This window comes from Nyctibius grandis, chromosome 7 (genome assembly GCF_013368605.1).
Source record: "Nyctibius grandis isolate bNycGra1 chromosome 7, bNycGra1.pri, whole genome shotgun sequence".
In the NCBI taxonomy this organism is placed as follows: Eukaryota; Metazoa; Chordata; class Aves; order Nyctibiiformes; family Nyctibiidae; genus Nyctibius; species Nyctibius grandis.
In genome coordinates this window covers 38830498-38850518 of record NC_090664.1, presented here as the reverse complement: position 1 = coordinate 38850518, position 20021 = coordinate 38830498, and the positions used below count along the sequence as shown (strand labels likewise).

Genomic DNA, 20021 nt, shown 5'->3' with positions numbered 1-20021 from the left:
AAAGTTACTGCTAGACTCAAATCACTGAAGAGCTGAGCAACCTGGTCTAACCTTGTAGCTGACCCTGCTTTGAGCAGGAAGCTGGACTAGAGACCTCCCAAGGTCCCTTTCAAGCTGAACTGTCCTATGATCCTAAGAGTACCACTGTATGACAGCAAATGAGCATAACTCCACTCTCAGTAATACGCTTGAGTACAAATAGTGTTTATTTTTGTTTTCCTACCAATTTACAATATGCTGAAGCAGGTAAGAGACAATTAATAAATTACATCTTTTATGTAGGCAAAAAATTGAAAGCTAAGTTATTTGCATATCTGAAATATAAGAATTTTGCATTTTAGAAGTAACTGAATATGATATAAGTAAAAATTTACAAAATACTTTTCATGGACCTGATGGTATTTTGATGGTATTTGAAACACTTTACACTTCTTTTCAAACACAAATAGTAGAAATAACGAATGGCAAAATTACAGCACACTGATCTGTATACTTTGGAGTAAGATCAGCCTCTGAAATTCAGCCCAAAGGTATCTTCAAGAAAGAGCAGAACTGCAAAAGCTGTTCCTAAATTTTGGAATCTGACCTGGGAAGACTTCTAGTGTCTTGAAATCTCATGAGACATCTGTCTTGACCTAAAATCTCACAGGCCTTCTGGAGACATCTGTTCACAGAAGAACTGCATTTTAAGAGATTGTTGTATGAAGACAGTAGGGAACTTGCTAACCAGAGAATGCTTTCATCAGAGGAAAAAAAAAAAAAAAAAATTCGTCTTGATTTCTCAAAATGGAAGTCTTTTCATGGGAACATACACTGTAGCTCCTAGAGAGCAGCTTTACTAGGCTATGGATGGAATTTCTGATTAAAAGCAGAGAGATCCTCCCATTGCAAACCGTTACCACCGAATGCTGGGAGCCTTTGCTTGCACTCAGGGAGACAGAGGTTCACATCCTGCCTAAGACAGATCAGGACTTTATTCTATCTCCCATATACATCCCAGACATATGCCCTAATTATTGAATTTTTCTTGCTGGGGCAAATAAGGCTCCCTACACCACAGGCTTTTCAGAAGAGAAAAAAAAAAAAAAAAATCTTATCTTAATGTTGTCCCAGGTTGGAACTGAAACAATTTTTAAAACTGAAAAACCTTTTGTGGGTGGGGAAAACCATTTCACACCCAACTATTTTTAGAGTTCAAGCTGCAATATGTGTCCACAGACAGTCAATGACAGAAAATCAGAACTGCCAAATTTTGTCAACACAAGCATGTGAGTCTAATCCAGAGTTTCTTGAACAGGAAAGACCAGATGTTGATAAGAAGAGGTCCATCCATCTTTGTATCCCATCTCCACAATATCCTGTTGCAAAGGCATGCTTGTAGGAGTGTAAGAAACATACCATGCACAGAGTGATCTTTCTTCGGTATAACTCCTCTACTTTCAGTAACCATTTTAGAGACTTCCTGTGTTACAGAGGAAGGTAAATCCCCCAAACTGGCCATAGCTGGGCAGCAGAAGAACAATTTTTTTTCAGTTTTTTGTTTTGTTTTGCCTTTTTTTTTAACTGATCACATCTAATGATCTGTCTATGTCCTGATGCTTGCAGCTTGGTAGCACTCGCAATTTCAACCTAATTTCTGAAAATGCTATTCTTATTGCTGGCATAAATTGACATGAGACATGCACCCATTCACTGTCAGTGAATAAATAATTCATAACCATGGAACAAAAATTTGTACAAGGAGTTTGTTGTCTTCAATACCCCCACATCACCTCCATCTTTGCAGACAATGCCATCAGAGTGAACTGCATCACCCTAAAGAACAGCCAGCATTCATGCAGTGAATAGCATGAAGGGCAATTGAGATGAGTCAATATTGATTTACTGACATAACAAAACTACAGAAAAGTTTATGTTAAGAGTAACACAGACACACACTTACACTACATGCATTTATACAAAGGAACACTTTCAAATGACACTTAAACAAATATCTTTCAGATGGAAGCAACAAATATTTTCCACCAAGGGTGGGATTCAGACCTGGTGAACAAAACTTAAAAGATCTTTAGCACAGAGGTGCCCCAAGAATTAATTTGTTCCCCAGAAAAAGCAGTCTGTTAGGAAGGTGCTGACAACTTTGGAGTCTGCCCCAGTAAGTTAACCCGCTCTCTAAGTGGGAACAGGAAAGCCTCCCATACCTTCCACAGTCAACACTCAATATCAATTAAAAAAACGAAAGAAGAAAATCACTTCCAAATTCAATGTACATTTTAGAGCTAAAAACAAACATAAATGCCTGAGTTAATGTTATGATCCTAGAATAAGTTTAACTTTAAACAGTATGAACACAAGCCATTTCTCCCACCCTTTCCAGCCAGCAGTTTCTTCCCTCAGTTCTTTGATTCATAGCTCTAAACTTTTACTTGAACTATATAAATAGCTGGTAAAAGAATTATCACCCATGCGGATCAGCTTTTAAATAGGAACATGACACTGCCAGTGAGTTATACAACTGCTTGTGAGACAGCAGTGAACTGCTCGAGATCGGATTCCTAGGATCTATTCCTGACTCTCAGAGAAGAGCGTGGTCAGTGCAATGAATTTGGCACGTTTATCACAGAATCACAGAATGTTAGGGATTGGAAGGGACCTCGAAAGATCATCTAGTCCAATCCCCCTGCCGGAGCAGGATTACCTAGATCATATCACACAGGAACGCGTCCAGGCGGGTTTTGAGTGTCTCCAGAGAAGGAGACTCCACAACCTCTCTGGGCAGCCTGTTCCAGTGTTCGGTCACCCTCACCGTAAAGAAGTTTTTCCTCATATTTAAGTGGAACCTCCTGTGTTCCAGCTTGCACCCATTGCCCCTTGTCCTGTCAAGGGATGTCACTGAGAAGAACCTGGCTCCATCCTCATGACACTTGCCCTTTACATATTTATAAACATTAATGAGGTCACCCCAAGTGCTTATCCTGCAAGCACTTCTGCAAGCTGAATGAAACTTGGTTCTGCCTAGGCTTCTCCATTTTACTATGTATATAAAATAAGCACTAATGTCAAGCAAAAGAAACTTTGTTCCACAGTAACAGTTACACAACATATAAAGACTCCGAAGTTTCTTCACGAAGGAGAATAAAGCAGTGTGTCCTTTCCTGGCCACAGGCCCAATGCATCTCCTCTTAGAGCACCTCTCATAACTGGGCACTGCTGGTATCAGATATGCCAGTTCCCCAACAAAGGTACAGCACTGTTAGACTGGTATAGTTAGAGTAGGTTTTTATTCCAAATTTAAAATGTTATAACAGTAGAGAAGAAAAAGCATCTTGTTCTATTTATGAACATTACAATAACGCAATTTATTATAACTGTCTGCATAGCATTAAGCTGAAGGATAACACATGTGAAACCTGTTACCTGAATTGTGTCGGGCAATATACCCAAGTGCCCAAGATGCAGCTTCTTTGACTCCAGGGTCAAAATCTTCCAAGCAAATCACAAGCATTTCCAGTGCTCCACACTGAACTATTGCCTGAGCTAGCTGTGGAGAATGTTTACCAACTGCTCTTAGCACAAATGCAGCTGCTTTCTTGTAGAAACGCTATACAAATCAGAAAGAAAAAAAAAAAAGCTTTTACTAACATTAAGTAGTTCAAAGCATAATACAGTGCAAACATGCATAAATTAGACTTTTTTAGTAGAAGCAGTATCTCACACAGATCCAAATCAGGACCACCAGACATCACACAATGAACCTTACAGTCCTCCTTTGAGACAGCTCATGATCTAAAATTTGCAGTAAGTGCATAAACAGAAAAAATGAGAGGGCTAAGAGGATATGGGGAAAAGATAATAGTCTAGATAAGTCTGTTTAAGTGAGCAGTGAATGATAAGAGCTGCAAAAACAATAGCTCTTAACATATTTAACCAGATTACATAGGTTATGCAGGGCAAGCTCCTAAAATAATTCTATCCATGTGACGCTTGCAAGGTTTCACAATTTCTAATGTACATACCCTCACAATACCTCTATGAGAAAACATTGTTTACATTTACAAATAGGAAACAGAGGCACAGAGAACTAGATCCAACAAAAGGGTTTAGGATCTGAATCCTGAAATGCCTAAATACTGCCTAAGCCCACAGCTAAGATCCTGAAAACCCATCCCACCAAACACTCAGCACTGGCTGACCCTCGGTTTTGACCAGGCAGCCTGCAATTCTACTCCTGCATGTGTCCTGAAACAGCTCGCTTTCGACACCCTAAGCAGCTTGGCACTTCTGTTATAAGTTCAAGTAAAATCCAAGCACTTCTCTCAGTTCTACCCATCTCCCTCAGTGCTGGACCAAGTACGTGTTTTGAGAATATACATAAGGTATGATGCTGTGCACGTCATGGGGTTCCATGGAAACTACAGTGGTGGTTGTGGTTTCTTCTGAAAGCACAAAGTCTTCCCCCCGAAAGTCACATTGCAGTCTCCTCCTTCAGTATCATAGCTATCATTGGGATGTGGAAGCTGAAGATTAAATTTCTTCCCCTGCCTTACAGTTTCAAAATCCAGAGCCCAGTTAAAGCACTCTGGCCACAGACAGCTGTGTTGGGAGAAGGACAGTTCAACTCCCTCTTGAAGCCACTGCACAGCAATGAGTGCAAGATTCATTGGGACACAAATAATCTACTGCTATGACCGTGTGCCCAGAGTATGCTCTCCAGCCTGGCAGTTGACAGATCAGCCCGACAGACTAGCTCTAGAGGGCTCGCTTTCTGTGTGCCAACTGGCTTTAATCTCATTCCAAGATGCTTGATTCCCCCCTGCTCTGCACAGGGAGCCTGGACATTTCACAATGCTCAATTCTTACTGTCAAGGTACTAAAAACTTAAACAATACAAAGCCCACATCCCTTTTGGATCAAGTCCAGAGAAACAAAGAACCACGTGAGTGCTTTTGTGCATCCTGTGAGGTACCCAAACAGCTTTGAAAGTCTGATCTAAAGCACTAAGGTATGGCAACAGAGGAGTATCTGCAATGGCTTCACAGGAAGTAAAATGGACCCCGGCCCACTCCCTGGCCCTGAAGGGCAGTCACACAGCATACCACATCCATCCACCTAAACTGCTCTTCCCTCAAAGCACAACGGCCTCATCTATACTACTAGAAACTGTCCCTGCCTTGCGCTATCCCTTAAACCATGTCCAGGCACTGCCAAGTAGTTTGATGGTTGGCATCAGCTAAAACCACATCAGAAAGCATGCTAACTATTAAAGAGCACGGTCATCTTCCAGCGCTCAAACACGTGCTCTGACCCTCCTTAATTTACCAGTACTGATATAATTCTTTAATGCCAAAAATCCAGTCTTCTAAGTTAAGGCCTACAAGCAGGTATGTTAAACATAATTTACAAGCAAAACATTAAACATCATTTCGGGGGAACAGAAGTTAAGGGGAACAGTACAGGCAAATGGTCAAATCCCTAGCTAATGCAAGTTACCGTAAGTTTTGCTGAACTCAATGGAGCTATAGTTGTTTACACCAGCTTGTGTCTGTGGAAATATGGGTATGTTATTTCTGTTAAGTAATTATGCTCCTGGCACAGAAAAACACTTTGTTTTTATTATTCAAAACACATCTATTTATAAACAAACCGTATTCACAGGCACAGTCAGAACACACTATAAAATTGTATTTTGCCCAGTTTAATTGACAAAACATTGATCTGGGACATGACCCTGTTACTGTTCTCCATAAAACAGCAGAATCAGTATTTACTGTGTGCTCAGAGAATCTGCTCCTTAAATATAGATGTTGATACACAAAGAGCCAGTAGAATGGAAACATATCTGGGTTGGGTTTTTTTTTTTTTGCCTATGGGAAGTAACAAACTGCATGCATTGCTAAACTCTGCATGAACTGGATAATGAGTTTCCTTCACTTGCCCTCAGTCACCAAGGCATAGTAGGCTTTCCATGACCTCACACTAATCTTGCTGCTGCCCCAAGTGATTCTGAATTACAGCCATCTCGATGTAAGATAGCATGGGCAGTAACATGGAAGAGATAAATCAGGGTACTCAAGCTAATTTAGTGAGGGTTTTGAGTTGTAGCAGGGAATAGTTTCCAAACCAAAAGAGAGGATAAAGAGTTTTGTTCCCTTTCTTACCTTAAAAATAGAAATAAAATAACCAAAATGGTTATAAACTTGTCTAACTAAAACCTTAACTTTCTTTACATACTATATCAGTACCTTGACATCAAGGTTTTTTCTTTAGCTTTTTCTAAGATTAATTGTATAGGCAATGACCTATATGCAAAAAAATATGCAATGAGTACTTACATTTTTGTTTTCCTCAAAAGATTGAAAATGAAAATTTATAGTTTTCCAAATTATATTTCCATTGAAATCCTACTTCTCCTAAAACTAATAAATCAAAACTGCAATCTAAGTATGTCTGTGATATCAATGCACGTAACTCTTAGCTGTCTCTTCTTCCAGTTATTAGGAACCTTATTTGAAAGTATTTGTTAATCTAGGTTAGGATCACTGGAAAATCAAAGCTAGAACATAGGCAAAACGTGAAGAAAAATGGCAAGAAGGGAGAAAAAGAGACCATCAGATTTACTTGCATTGCAATTGTGATTACACTTTTTTGTTTGTTTGTTTCTGACAAACGTGAAGATGAAAACCTTTCAGTGTATTTTCCTGTGTCAGTGGTTTGATTTCTCATGCTACAGATTTCCAAACGGCTATGTTTGGAGATATTAAATATTTCATTATGAAAGTCCTTTTTTCTACATGTATCTTACAAGTGTTTGGTATTATTGACATATCCTAGTCAATTATCACTACAGCTTTCAAATTGTCTCATTTTTGAAGAGGGACCTTTCATAAAGCATCACTCAACATTTCAAAAACATAGCAGTGCCATGAATAGATTTTTTTTATAGTGTACTAAAAGGTAAGATGGTATTTAAAGTCAAGCTTATTTAAAGTCAAACTTAGGCACACAATGCACACTGATTTCAGGAGTTCAAACATACGTGCTGTTTCTGACTTCAGCACATTTATTGCTGTATTAGAATAAGAGCAGATAGCTGATACAGAAAGATTTCCCTTTCCCTGTGCAACAGTTTAAAAAATGATTACTTAAGAAAACAATGATGCCTTACATTCTGCTCAGACAATGAACACACAAGCTGTGGAAGAATGTTTCCCTTCACGACTGCCTCTGCCAGGTCATCGTTATAATTGGCAAGTCTCCCAAGAGCCAAAGCAGCAGTCTGTCGAATAGTTGGGACGACATCCAGCAAAAGAGGTCTCAGCAAAGACATTACACCTGAGTTACACCAGGAAGAGAAAAGCCCATTTGGTAAGCAGAAATTTTTCTAAACATTTGCATTTATTCATAGAAACCTATTAAATTACTATTCCAGGTAATATGAACTTGAAGAAAATCCAGGTGTTACACTGAAATGAAGTCGGCACTCGGATAGCACTGCTGATGCATAGCAATGTTTCTGCCCATTTTTCATAGGTACAAAACACTTCTGAAATACAAAAAAAGTCACATGGAGAAATAAGCTATATTCAAACATCTATAAAATACATTATCTTAAAGTAGACACAATAAAATGAGATATATTCAAACATATATAAAATGCATGTGTAAAGTATGCATGGGAAACTCCATCCGGAGGTCCTGGTGAGCTGACTTTGGCATGTCACTCATTCAGCACGCCAGCAGAACCTCTATGTTGAATTACACCAAATTACATTTCATCTATTATAAGCAATAACAGATTTGGGGACCAAGATCTACACTCTAGATAAAAGAGCTGAAGATTTTCTTATCGTGTTATTATTTATGATGTGTTTTCACTGATGAGTCCACAGTGTATCAATTAAACATGAAAAGTCCATTCTCCAAGGTGGTCTTACAATACATGCTTGAAATTATAGGTGAGGTAAGCAGCCATGACATGAACCACTAGCAGTTACAGCCTAAGAAAGTCCTTACATGGATAAATATCTGGCTAAAAATAGGAAGCGGGAGGAGTAAACTTTCTATTCTTGCAATAGGAGGGAGGAGGTCACAGTGCAGTTCTGCAGGCCTCCGTGCTGGAACATGTGCCATTCAGTATTCATCTATGATCTGGAACAGCATGAACAGTGAGGTGAGACTTTGCTCGTTACTCAAAGTTATTGAAAGTAGTACCAGTGAGGGAGAATATAAGCAACTAGAGACTGAATGACTGGATAACAACATGGCAAGTGAAATGGAGCACATACAGGGAAGCCAGTCCCAACCTCACATATGCAGTGATGGACCCCAAACAGATCACTACTACCCAGGAGAAGGATCTCGATGTTACAATAGACAGTGCCATGGACATACCAGCTCATTGCTCAGTAGCAGAGAAGAAAATTTATCCACAGAAGTATTCAGAGCGCTCAGGATTATTTGGAAAGGAATACAGGCCAAAGCAGAGACCATCACTATGCTATTGTATAAATCTATCCTACATTTAATACCCTCCCCTAGAGCAGAAATGAAAAAGGTTCATTGAAAGGCAACAAGGATGATCAATGTACGTGGCATCTCTTCCTACATTTAAACTAAGAGTCTTCAATAGGGATATAACTGAGATCCACATAGTTACATAAAAAAATATTATCTCTAAGGTCTGGGAAGGGAAAATCACTTGTATTGCAATTCTTCGAAAGTGCTGTCCCTGTACCAGCCAGCTGCATAAATTAATACTTCTGAGCTTTATACCTCAGCCAGAAAGCAATGCTCTCTGAAGATGCAGAAGTGCTACAACAGAACACCAAACACTCAGAACTACAGTCAGAAGTCTCCATATCAGCTGTCTCAGTTCTTTCTACTACACTTTTTTGCTAACAAAGATAAAGATTTAGGTGGGTGACTGTGGAAGAAAGCAAGACTTCCCTTCCCTAGGGCTCGTGTGGTAATAAGCACCAAATAAAGGTCTTTTGGTGCAAGTCCCACACAGTGGGATCACTGCCTAACAGCAGATGACACCCAGGTGTTGAAGAGGCACACCATGACAAGGGAAAGCTGAGGGCCTTAGAGCAAGGAACAGTCCAAAGGGATGGAGGCTGTAACAAGTTACATCCATAGCATGCTTCTGTATAGAAAGGTACTCTGAAAATAAAAAAAGTAAGTTGAGCAGCAGTGTAATTCTCACGGAGAACATTTAAATCAAAACCAAACTGCTCCCAGCAAGAAGATAGCCTAATAATCTATACATGGCTCTGAAAGGAGGGGGCGGGGGGGTACAACTAACCATGGAGGCCATGCTGACCACTAATGAATTTGTTCTGGGTATGTCAATACTCCAGACAGAAGCTACACTGCCATGAAAGGTACAGCCTCACAAAGTGTTCACAAGTCAAAATAACACAGATCTCAGGAGAGCAGGCAGTAAAAGGAGAAAAGCGAAATGAAATTGTCATGTCTAATAGCATTACAGAAGCACCACGAATGGCTTTGTAATGTGCATTAATTGAACATGCACATGTAGAACCTACGGAAACAGGTCTGTAGTATAGCTGAGGCCTGCTCGCACTTCTGTCAAAGTCACTGGGAGCCAAAAGAGGCCTCCTGTGTACCAACAAACAAAAGCTAGATCCTCCAGTATTGCAAGATCAATGTGAAATCATTTAGCACTTTGCAGAAATCACTACCTCAGAATGTGGTCATCAAATTGACATCTTCTTACAAATTCTGCCAAATAGCAGGTATGGTCTCATTAGCAAGTTATGCTTCATTTTTAAATGCACTAACTACTTTATATGACAAATAAAAGATAAAACCAAATAAATATGTGAGTTGGGGCCAACACCATATATCATCTATAGTGAGCTATCCTTTTAGCAAGTCACCTGCACCCTCTACGGGAGAACATTTTCTTGTCCTTCCCTCCAACATCAGTTGCATGGTCAAACAGCTGCTAAAATTCCTAAGGGGAACTCATGAAGTTCTGACTTTATTTACACTGAAGGTATTTCAGTAAGGCAGGAACAGGTAGAAGTAGTACACTTGTATTTAGTATACAGATATTACATTGAAGCCCTTAAGTTGAGATAATATGAAAACAAGATTATTAAATAAAGATAAACAAGAAAAAGAAAATAATTTTTTTAAAACTTTTATTGATATAAAAGGTACTGTTAGAAGTGGTTGAGGAGAAAAAAGGAATGCCTCAGTGTGTAGTGTCCTGACCCTAGAAAAGCCAAGAGCCTGATGGGTGAGACATTCAAGCAGGATGTAGCAGACAGTTCAATTCTGGTAATAATGTCAAAACCCAGTGAAATTTAAACAGACTAGAATCACTTTACCCAGGAGGAACCCATGAGCTAGATCCAAACCACACGACATGTTTCTGGCCTGCATGACGTCCCTAGACACTACAAAATGTAAAACCACATTTAAGAAAGTTTACTTATGCATATGCTTTGAGTTGTCCCAGATATGAGATTTATATCATTTATGTTTTCAAGATTAGCCGATACAGATTTCACTTTTACAATAGGCTAAAAAGCCTTGAGCCTGAAAATGCTTCTAAGCAGCACACCTCCTCATGACCAATACTATTCATTTCATTGTAGTACAAACCATGTAAAACTTGGTGATGACATTTAAGTGTCAGCACAAAACATTCTACTGCAAATTGTTTTAGCTGATGAAACTGAAGGTGAGGAAAGAGATGAAAAGTGAAATTAAGGTGAGGAAAGAGACGAAAAGTGAAATTAAGGTGAGGAAAGAGACGAAAAGTGAAATTAAGGTGAGGAAAGAGATGAAAAGTTAAATGGGTGTTACTGTTTGAAGAAAGGACACAAGATGCTAAAACAGGGTTGGAAAAAAAACAGTGAATGGATAGAAAAGGTTTAGAAATAATAGAAACTCTGTTGATCCTCAAGGAGACTATATTTTCCCAAAGTGATGTCTGAATGTGAGAAAAGACAGTGAACAAATCATTATTGTGACGAGCTTTGGAGGAACAAGAAAAAGAAAAATCAATTCCTGTTGCTGTACAAGCCTTATATTGACACCAAATTAACTGAGAATTGAGAGAAGTGTATAGACCTAGATTATGCCTGTGCCTTGAACACAATTAAAAACTTCCACCTCTACTTCCCACCTTCTCTAAAATTAGTTTCTTTCTCTGCATCGAGATGTTATCCATCATCTCTAACTCCTCTGCAAGACCAACTGCTTGAGGAGTTTTCACCATTGTCATGATTTTCACATCTTCAGCAAACTGAGTACTTCTCTATAGCACTTAGAAAAAATAAACAATTAATTCTGAGAATGTGAAAACAGCTACACAGAGATTACATGGTCTTCACTAAAACATCTATAGGAAAACCAAGATGTCCACCTTTGCTTTTACAACTTTTGAAGACAGTGCTGGAAAGGACAGATGTGCCTAACACAGGAGAAGTCTTTCCTGTCCAATCCAGCTCTTTCTCCCAGAGATAGATGTATTTTCTGAGTTCCTCTACTTGATTTCTTCATTTCTTTTGACTGTCCCATCCAGAGCAAAGTCTACTCTTCTTCTCCAAACAGGTCCAAGCCAGGATTCCTAACAGCATTTGGAATTACATCCAAATTTCTTTAACATTATCTTAACGCAGGAAAATAGGTAAGAGCCTTCCAACAACTTCCTTTTACTTCTACCATTCACTCAAGCGAACAGGGCTATACAGAGCAGGGAGTAGCAGTGTCTTGCTGCCGAAAACTCTAGGAGAACTCTTTGGTGGTCTTCTAAATAAGTCTCTTGTGACAGAAGCAGCAAATTCATTAACTCTAATTCAAAGGCAGCAACACAGAAAGTAAACTACAAAATAAGGCATTTAGACCATTGGACTAGATTTGTTTTGGAAGAGTTCCCACTAGCAACTTAGAAACAGGGTAACAAAGAATTATTGCCAAATATTCTCTCTCGCATCATGGAACCTTGACTGACCTTGGGCAAGGAACAATTCCCCTTTCTACCCTCAGTTTCACACTCAGATTTATTTCAAAGAATGACACACTTTAGAAGCTGAACCACCCTTAATACACACTTCTCAAGTGGAGCTGTTGTGCACAGGCCTGATGCACTTTCTCTTAGCAAGCAAGTGCTGGCTGCTGTCTGTCTGGAAAAAAACCCACTCAGCAGGTTCCAAGTTTTTTCATTCCAAGTTTCTGTAGCCAAACAGTCACTATTCTGAAGACAGCAGTCTTCATTTGGTCATTTTGACTTCTTGGGGAAAACCACCTGGAAGTCATGTAGAATCCCTCTACTCTCCTCCCACCCTCACCAAACCCTTGTCAAAATTGAACAGTCACAAGTCAGAGAAACATCACTCTACATTTCAAATTCTCTCCATTTCTCCACTTGAAGATGACCACTCCTACCCTATTCTCCTTCCTTAAAAACAAAATTTATTTCCATTTTAAAATGTAAATGTGGAAACAAGTCATTGTACACTAGTGTTGTCTCTGGACACACTCTTATCTTGAAGATGCTGTCCTTCTAATTTATGTTTTGGGTCAAATATAATGTTGTCTTCTCATTTTTTCATGCTATACTAAGAACATTCACTGAGCTAACATTAGCACTCAAACATTCATCATTATCACCTTGATTTTTCAGGGCTCCTGATGTCAAATTCAGTTGATTTAACAAGGAAATAAAATGGAAATTTATTTCTGCCTTACCCCGATTCCCTATCTTCAACTACGCTTTCCTAGAAGCAGCATAGCAGCGAGTTTTAAGTAGGAGACTTAAAACAAATATCCCAGAAGAACAGTGAGAGAGAGAACTTTCACACTCGTCTTTACTTGGCCTCTTCCAGAGACAACGCAGCACGCACGTCTTAAGTACATACTGCTCAAGTGTCACTCACCCCAAGAAAGGACTCCTCACTGTGACAATTCCATGCACAACACAACTACAATCCTTCAAATATCAGAGGGAACATAAACATAGTTTAGTAACACAGACTCTGGGTAATCATACAGCAATTCATACAGCAATTACCAGATGGTGTGGGACATAACGCAGATTCAGTTTGACAGCAGGGCTGGAGATTTCTGAAGGATCAAGGAGCAGTAAGTTTCTCCTCCTTAAAAGCTGATCTGGCTGATCACTTTCCAGACCCTGTTTCTGCGTTACTGAAGCAGAACTAATCCTGTTCCAAGAGGACTGAGTTTCTGAAAATGCACCTCACAGGGCTAGTTAGTGGCCACCACTCAATCCTTCACAAAACACATAAACCAAGGTGGTCACAAGGAGCTGCTTCTTTTTAATGGCCATTCACTACGATGAGACAGAAGTTCCCAACAAATTCTGGCTTTGAAATTTCTACTTGCAAATCTCCTCCAAACAGGCCAGGAGGCTGGGAAGAGAAGGAATCCCAGAGCAGTTGAGCTTTCAGTTGATTGAGTTACAGAAAGAGCCAGTCTGTTAGCTTCAGCTACATTTACTTTTCCTTCTCTGTCACATCTCTGGTACTTTCCTTAATACACAGCCTCCTTCTTCCCTTCATCAAGCACCACCACATTGTCAAGCCTCATGGAAAGCCACTCTCCTCACTTGATCTACTACAACTCCAAAGATAACCTTCTGCCTTTCATGCCACATTGCATACTTCTCTCCCACTTCTCTGACTAAAGTTCAGCAAAGCTTTTAACTCAAAATAAAAATAATTTAAAAAAAAAATAAATAAAAGAGAGAGGGTGCATAAACCCAAATGTCAAAACTGGCTACATGAGGGCACTGGAATCTGTCCGTGCATATCCACATGAAAGATCCAGACAGAGCAAAAACATAGATGCTTTAAGGGAGCAGCTCTTTTTCTGCACAGCTGACTCGACAGCTGTTCTCCCTACACATGCTACACTCGCAGCAGGCTTTTTACAAAGCACTGTGACAGCTGAGCACGTTCTTTAATATTTTTTAAAGTGTGGAACTGCATCCTGAACTCTCTTCCCAGAGTCTGATCCTTCTTACACAGGGCCAAGTGTCCAAACGTTGCATTTAAAATATGTACATTTAAAATACGTACACTAGGAAGAGAAGTTGAGAAAAGCACAGGCAAAAAGACTCAGTGCAATGGGATGAGAGAAACAAATTTGAAAAGCCTTTTCTCAAAAATAAAGACTCCTAAAACCACTCCAAAGATTTGGGAATACAACTTTCATAACCTGTGGCCAGTGGAATAGCTCTGGAGCCATGAGAGAACTAATGCTCATGACACCATCCTTTACCTGCAAAAAAAACAAATCACGAAGTAGGGGAAAATCTACCATGCAACAAGGGTTTGTGATGGAGCCCTAGTTAGTCGCAGGCAAGTCCTGCGCCCAAGCTACAGCCTCTTGCCAACACGTATTGTAAGGAACAGATACAGGAGAAGATGCCCAGAGGTAACAGCGGAGGAGAGAACTTGGTCCTGGAGTGAGTATAGCTTGTATGCTGGATTGCAAGGACTCAGAAACTCAGAAGCAGCTTGATACCAGGCAGAATGGAAAGGAGACACAAGGCATGGACCTGGGTTCAGGGTGTGGGGTTGTGGGCTGGTGGAGTGGAACGACAGGAAAGGGTCTTCTATTACACTGGCATTTTGGAACTTGGCTTCTGGAACCGTGCAGACTGGCCAGCAAGTAGGTAAGGCAGAGCAACAGAAGCTGAAGTTATCTGCCCGAGATGATAAAAATACCCAAGCAGAGATAAGAAGGGAACCCATGCGTGCAGGTTCCCAGAACACAGAGTCCCATGGCAACACACAGGCTGCTAGACCACACAGCTTCAAATTTATTTTCCCATGTTCCAGACTCAGTTTTCCCTATGATTTCCACAGCCATCATTGCTTAAGAATGTGATCAGCTGCAAGAAAGGGGTTAAAGAGCTGATCTTGTAATATCTTTAAAGTCAAAGGCTAAGTTGCTAGACTAAACTGTTTCTTAATCCCAATGATATCCTTAAATAACTTACAAATTAAAAGTAACAATCCTACTACCACAAGCTCTAATGCAAAATAAATAAATAAAAAAAAATTTAATCTGGACTAAGAGACAATATAAAAATGAATACCTAGAAGTAATTCAAGTCTTATTCTGATACATTTATTAATGCTGAATTGTAAATGCCTGTTACAAAAAAAAAAATGAAAACAAAACACTATTTCAAAGGGACTATTTATTACAGAGTACTGCACTTCACAAGGCAGATAAAGAAAGAAGAATTAGGCCCTCAGTAACTACCACTCTTAGAAATGTACTAAAACCAGTTCAGATCCTCTCCTAATTTTTCTAAATGACAGAAAGCTGCCTAAATCTCAGTGCAAGAAAGAGAGCTCAAGTTCATCTGCTGTTATAATTGAAAAAAGTCTATTTCTAGCATTTTAAATTTTGGAAGGATGAGGGTGTGTGAGGCTCAATAACGCATTCCAGTACCAAGCTTCATGAGCTGTAGCTGCCAAATGAATAGATTTATTATTAAAGAATATGTTTAAAACCATTACCATCAAAGTAGCTTCTCCCATTAGTCAGCAGCTCTCTAGAAACAAGATTTGATAAATTAATTGTCTGTCATTGTTCCAAGTATATATTTACTAAATTGAAAAAGTTTAGGAATTTTGGAGGAGACTTTTTCCCAAGTATCCATTAATTAAACATTCAAAAGACAAATCCTGCAATTCATGGTAGTATTTAATCATAAGGAACAACCTTATCAAAGCCAACCACAGAGTTGGAAAACACACAGAAATGAGTTCCGACAAAGGAATTTCTCTGATCATTCCTTGCACTTCCTCACCACCAGAAAGCTGTTGAGCTCCCAAGCACTAACCCCCCAGGACATTCCTGACCATGACAGAGCCAGTGCTGTGTAAATGTGTCAAAGTCCAGGGCCAGATTCCAGTTCCATGCTTACAACCGCCTTTGGGATCTCTGCTCAGTGGGAAAGGCAGCTCCAGAGTTTGATGAGAGACAGAAGCCTCAGAAGAGAGATGCCCTGGGAAAAGGTGGGTTTCCTGTTGGGCCCTCTCCAACCTTCTTTCCATCTTGCTAATTCCCACCAGTTTTCCTTACAGGTCATACATAGGAGTCTCCACAATAATGGTACCTTAAGGTTTCTCAGCAGCCAAGCCAGCATAAGAAACTCTCACCTCTGATCCTGGCCGCTTGCTCCCCTCCATACCGCAGTCTGCCATCTCCTAATTTGCAACAGTACCACTGCTTGTACGTGGTTTAATACCACAGAAGCAGGGCTTATAGCATAGTCAACAATTACTTTTTAAACACACTTCCATCTTTCATGAAGTTAGCATGGTGTCCAGAGGCACCTCCACAAAGAACACGGTCTCAAACTAGTATTTATTTTCCTTATAAGATACTAAGTATTTATCAAAAGGACTTCTAAAAATGGGACCAAATGCGTTATTTCCTGAGCACTGATCTTTCACTGCTGCCAGTCTGAATTCTGGATATTCCAGGAATATAAATGGAGGCCAGTAATAATAGAGTACACTACAGTACATTTTAAGGGCTCAATTTAGTTCAAATTCAAGTCCTCTAATCTTGCCTTCTGCTTCAGCCAGAAAAAGACTAAACCCTGACAAACTTGGAGGTCCAACCAAAGAACCCTGCAAGGTGCCCCAACTCCCAAAGCTAACGGAAAATGACAGCAGGCAAAGACTTTCCGCATCTTCTTAAAACAGTGATCTCCTTAAAGGATAGCTAACTTTCTTCACCAGAATAAGAAACGAGCCTCCAGCCCTTTTATGTATGGATTTATACAGAGATACATGTATAGACAGACATCTTTCTCAAATCATTGCTCCAGAGCTCACTAGATCAAGACCATAAAAGGTATGTCAGTTATCTGCTAGAGAGCTATGTCTTAAAATATTTAACTGCTTTAAAAAAGGACCAAATCACATTTTATTTGGTGGGAGGTTTTAAAAACCACTTAACCACATTCCATTTAGGAGGAGGTTTTAAATCCCGTATCTAGCACATCCAGAAAAGGTAAAACTGAAAGCTATCATTTTAATTATATAATATGAATTACTTCTAAAGGCACAGGTTGGGGAAGACAGTAAAATATTTGTGGGCCTCAGCCATTCAAACAAATTGTAATAGGAAACACTACATTTGCAGACATTTCCCTCTTTTCTAGCAACTGAAAAACTAAAGCCTACGGAAAACCAGCTCAGTACCAGAATGAGCCAAGAAAGCTGATAACCTACACAGATGCACATCTCCACGCTACTACCCCAGAGCCTGATCCTTGTAAAATTAACCTTCAGACCAATGCCAGCTGTGCACAGAAGAAAGTTTCAGGCCTCTGAACTGATTATTTCTCTGCAGAAGCAACAAATCAGTTCTGAGGTAAAGCTACCAACCAGATTACAACAAATAATTATTTTAAGAAGAAATACAATGTAATTAAAGTTAGCTTGGCACTTTGTTCGCTTTCTTAAAACAGAAACTTTCTGCATTTTTAAAAACACTGAACTGTAAGAAGCCTGCATAAATGGGATCTCTCTCTGTGAGCAGCTAAAACCAGAACTGTAAATGGACACAGAGGGACCTCTTCTTAGAAATAAGAAAGACTTATGTCTTTCCTATGACCAAGATATCCCTTTGGTAAATAGAGGTAATTTGTATAAACTAAAGTAGTGGCATTAACTCACTGAAAGGGGTAGGGGGTGGGGGGGGGTGGGGGGGGCAGGGAATCAAAAGGCACAGCAAGGCAATACAAAAGGCCCGGTGTCAACATGTCACTCCCATAAGCAAAGCGTTTCTTTAACAAGAATTTAAGCTATAGATTTTTCAATAAAACCATTTTAATAAACAGTTGTAAATACAACAACAGAAAGTATTTACATGATTGGCTTTCTTTTTTGTTTGTTTGTTCCCATTGTATCTTAGAAAAGACTGACAGCTTTACTAGATTGCAAACAAAATCAAGACAACCAAAACATAATCAATTCATGAATACCATATGGTAAACCAACTACCGATTTAGAGCACTTTTTCAAACTGTCTTTCAGGTAATCAGTTACTGAGCACTTCTTTTTCCTCTTTTAAGCTCAGGAACTCTGGCCAAGGGGAGCGGGTCTGCCAGATGCCAGCAGCACAACAGCTGGTAGAAGTGCTCCCACAGCTCCTGTTTCTAAAAATGCTCAGTTTGGTTCACGACATCCCACGACAGCAATATAACAAAAGCGAATCAATCCCTCCTAAACTGAGCAAATCTGCTGGTGAAAAGCATTGAAGAGTTTAGGAACTAGTCGTAAAGCTAGTATAAAAAGTTACTTCTAAACAAGGTTTTCCTTGGCAAGTCAGCGCTGGCTGCAGTGGGAATTCCGGTTTTTGTACTTTACATAAAGCTGTCGGTAGCATGAGGAAGTAAATGAAGAAGTGGGTTATACTGAGAAATTTTCCCTGAAATAAAAATAAGTTATGAGATCACAGCCAGAGACATCTACCTCAAAACAAACACAGAAATAACCCTGCGGACAAGCCGGGCAACCCGCGCCTGCAGCTGACGAGCCTCGTTAACTCCCCCACCGCGCCGCAGAGCGCTCGGCGGGCCCGTCCTCGCACCGCGGAGCCGCGGACCGGGCCAAAGCCTAAGGGGGAAAAAAAACCTCGGAAACCAAGCGGCCAGCTCGGGGGAACAGAGAAACAGGGCGGCGCCCTGGCAGCCCCCCGCGGGTCTGGCCCGGCCCAGCGCCCCCCCGGCCCGGCCGCCAGGCGTCAAGCGCAGCGGCGCCGGGGCGCGGAAGCCCCCGCGGCCGCGCACCGCCCGGGCCCGCCGGTTCTCGCGTGGCGCGTACCTGCGTTTTGGAGGGTCTCGATGTTCTGAGGCCGGGCGGCGAGCTCGGCCACAGCCTGCACGAACTGCGTCCGGGCGCGCTGGTACTGCTCGAAAACTGCGGGCGGCAGCGCCGGGGCCCCGGGTTAGCGGCCGACCCGCCGGCCCCGGGCCCCGACCCGCCGGCCCCGGGCCCCGACCCGCCGGCCCGGCCTACCTTGCAGAACCTGCCGCTGGCTCATGGCGGCGGCGCGGCAGGCTGCGCGCCCGCGCAGGGCCGCACTGTGTACCCGTCGCCCTGGCAACCGGGCGGAAGCCGCGCCGCGGGGGGGCGGGGCCGCGGCAACACCGCCCGTGACGTCAGCGCGCGCGCCCGCCCGCCGCGCGCCGTCCCGCGCAGCCCCGGGCACCCCTCCGCGCCGCTCCGCGGTCCCCGGCCCCGCACCCCCCGCGGGGACGGGCGGTTGGGCCAGTGAGGGACTGTGCGCGGGCGGGGAGGAGACACAGCCCAGGCGGGCAGCGCACGGACGGCGGCAAGTTGCACACGTGTGCTAACTGTATAGGTATAGGTACAGGTGTGGGTATGGGCACCTATGGAGATGCGCGGGGGCGTACGGGCCTATAGGTCTGTGGATAGAGGAGTTCACGCCTCTATACCGCATCGATGCCACAAAGACGTACACAGGGGCGTGGAGATGTATCTATGGGTGGACATGAACACGAAGTTACTCAAGAACTTAAAATAGGCAGATGTATATGCTCGGCTCTGTGCAGGGAGCTCTTGTCCTCGGGAGCGCTGGGGACGGGCAGCGCCCGCGGGACGGTGCCGGGCTCAGCGCAGGGACTTGCCCGGGCCGCAGCGGTGGCTGGTCCCCCGCGGGCCGCCGCTGCCGTCCCTCCGCGTCCAGCGCAGGGCGGCGCAGGCGGGCAGGGGCGCGGGGGCTGGCGCTGGGGTCGCGGGCGACCGGGCCGGGCCCTGCCCGCCCCCGCTCGCCCCCACTGACATTGGGGAGAGGCGCCGCGGCCGCCCGGCCGGTGCGCCCCGGCGGAACACGCTGCTCCGGCTGAGCCCCACGCACCGCCCGGAGCCTCCCGCGGAGATCCCCCTGCCCGGCTCCCACTCCCCCTCCACTCCCTGGCTGGGGAGAGAAATAAAAAGGAAGAAAAAAGAAAAATAAGGGCAGCCGCA

The 20021-nt window shown here is 42.1% G+C and overlaps 1 protein-coding gene across 4 annotated transcripts in view; it reads right to left on the bottom strand.

Moving 5' to 3' along the window:
• The window catches only part of SPAG6 (sperm associated antigen 6), a 34580-nt gene extending 15447 nt beyond the window's left edge, over window positions 1-19133 (bottom strand). For 3 of the 4 annotated variants that reach the window (XM_068405547.1, XM_068405548.1, XM_068405550.1), the window contains exons 1-4: window positions 19050-19133; window positions 18855-18950; window positions 7166-7332; window positions 3418-3601 (exon numbers count right to left, since the gene is read on the bottom strand). In XM_068405547.1, the coding sequence (XP_068261648.1) occupies window positions 3418-3601; window positions 7166-7332; window positions 18855-18950; window positions 19050-19074 (472 nt within the window). In that variant the 5' untranslated portion in view covers window positions 19075-19133. The remainder of the gene's footprint in view (window positions 1-3417; window positions 3602-7165; window positions 7333-18854; window positions 18951-19049) is intronic. The other variant, XM_068405549.1, reaches the window with a different exon arrangement.
• Window positions 19134-20021: the final 888 nt, after the last annotated feature.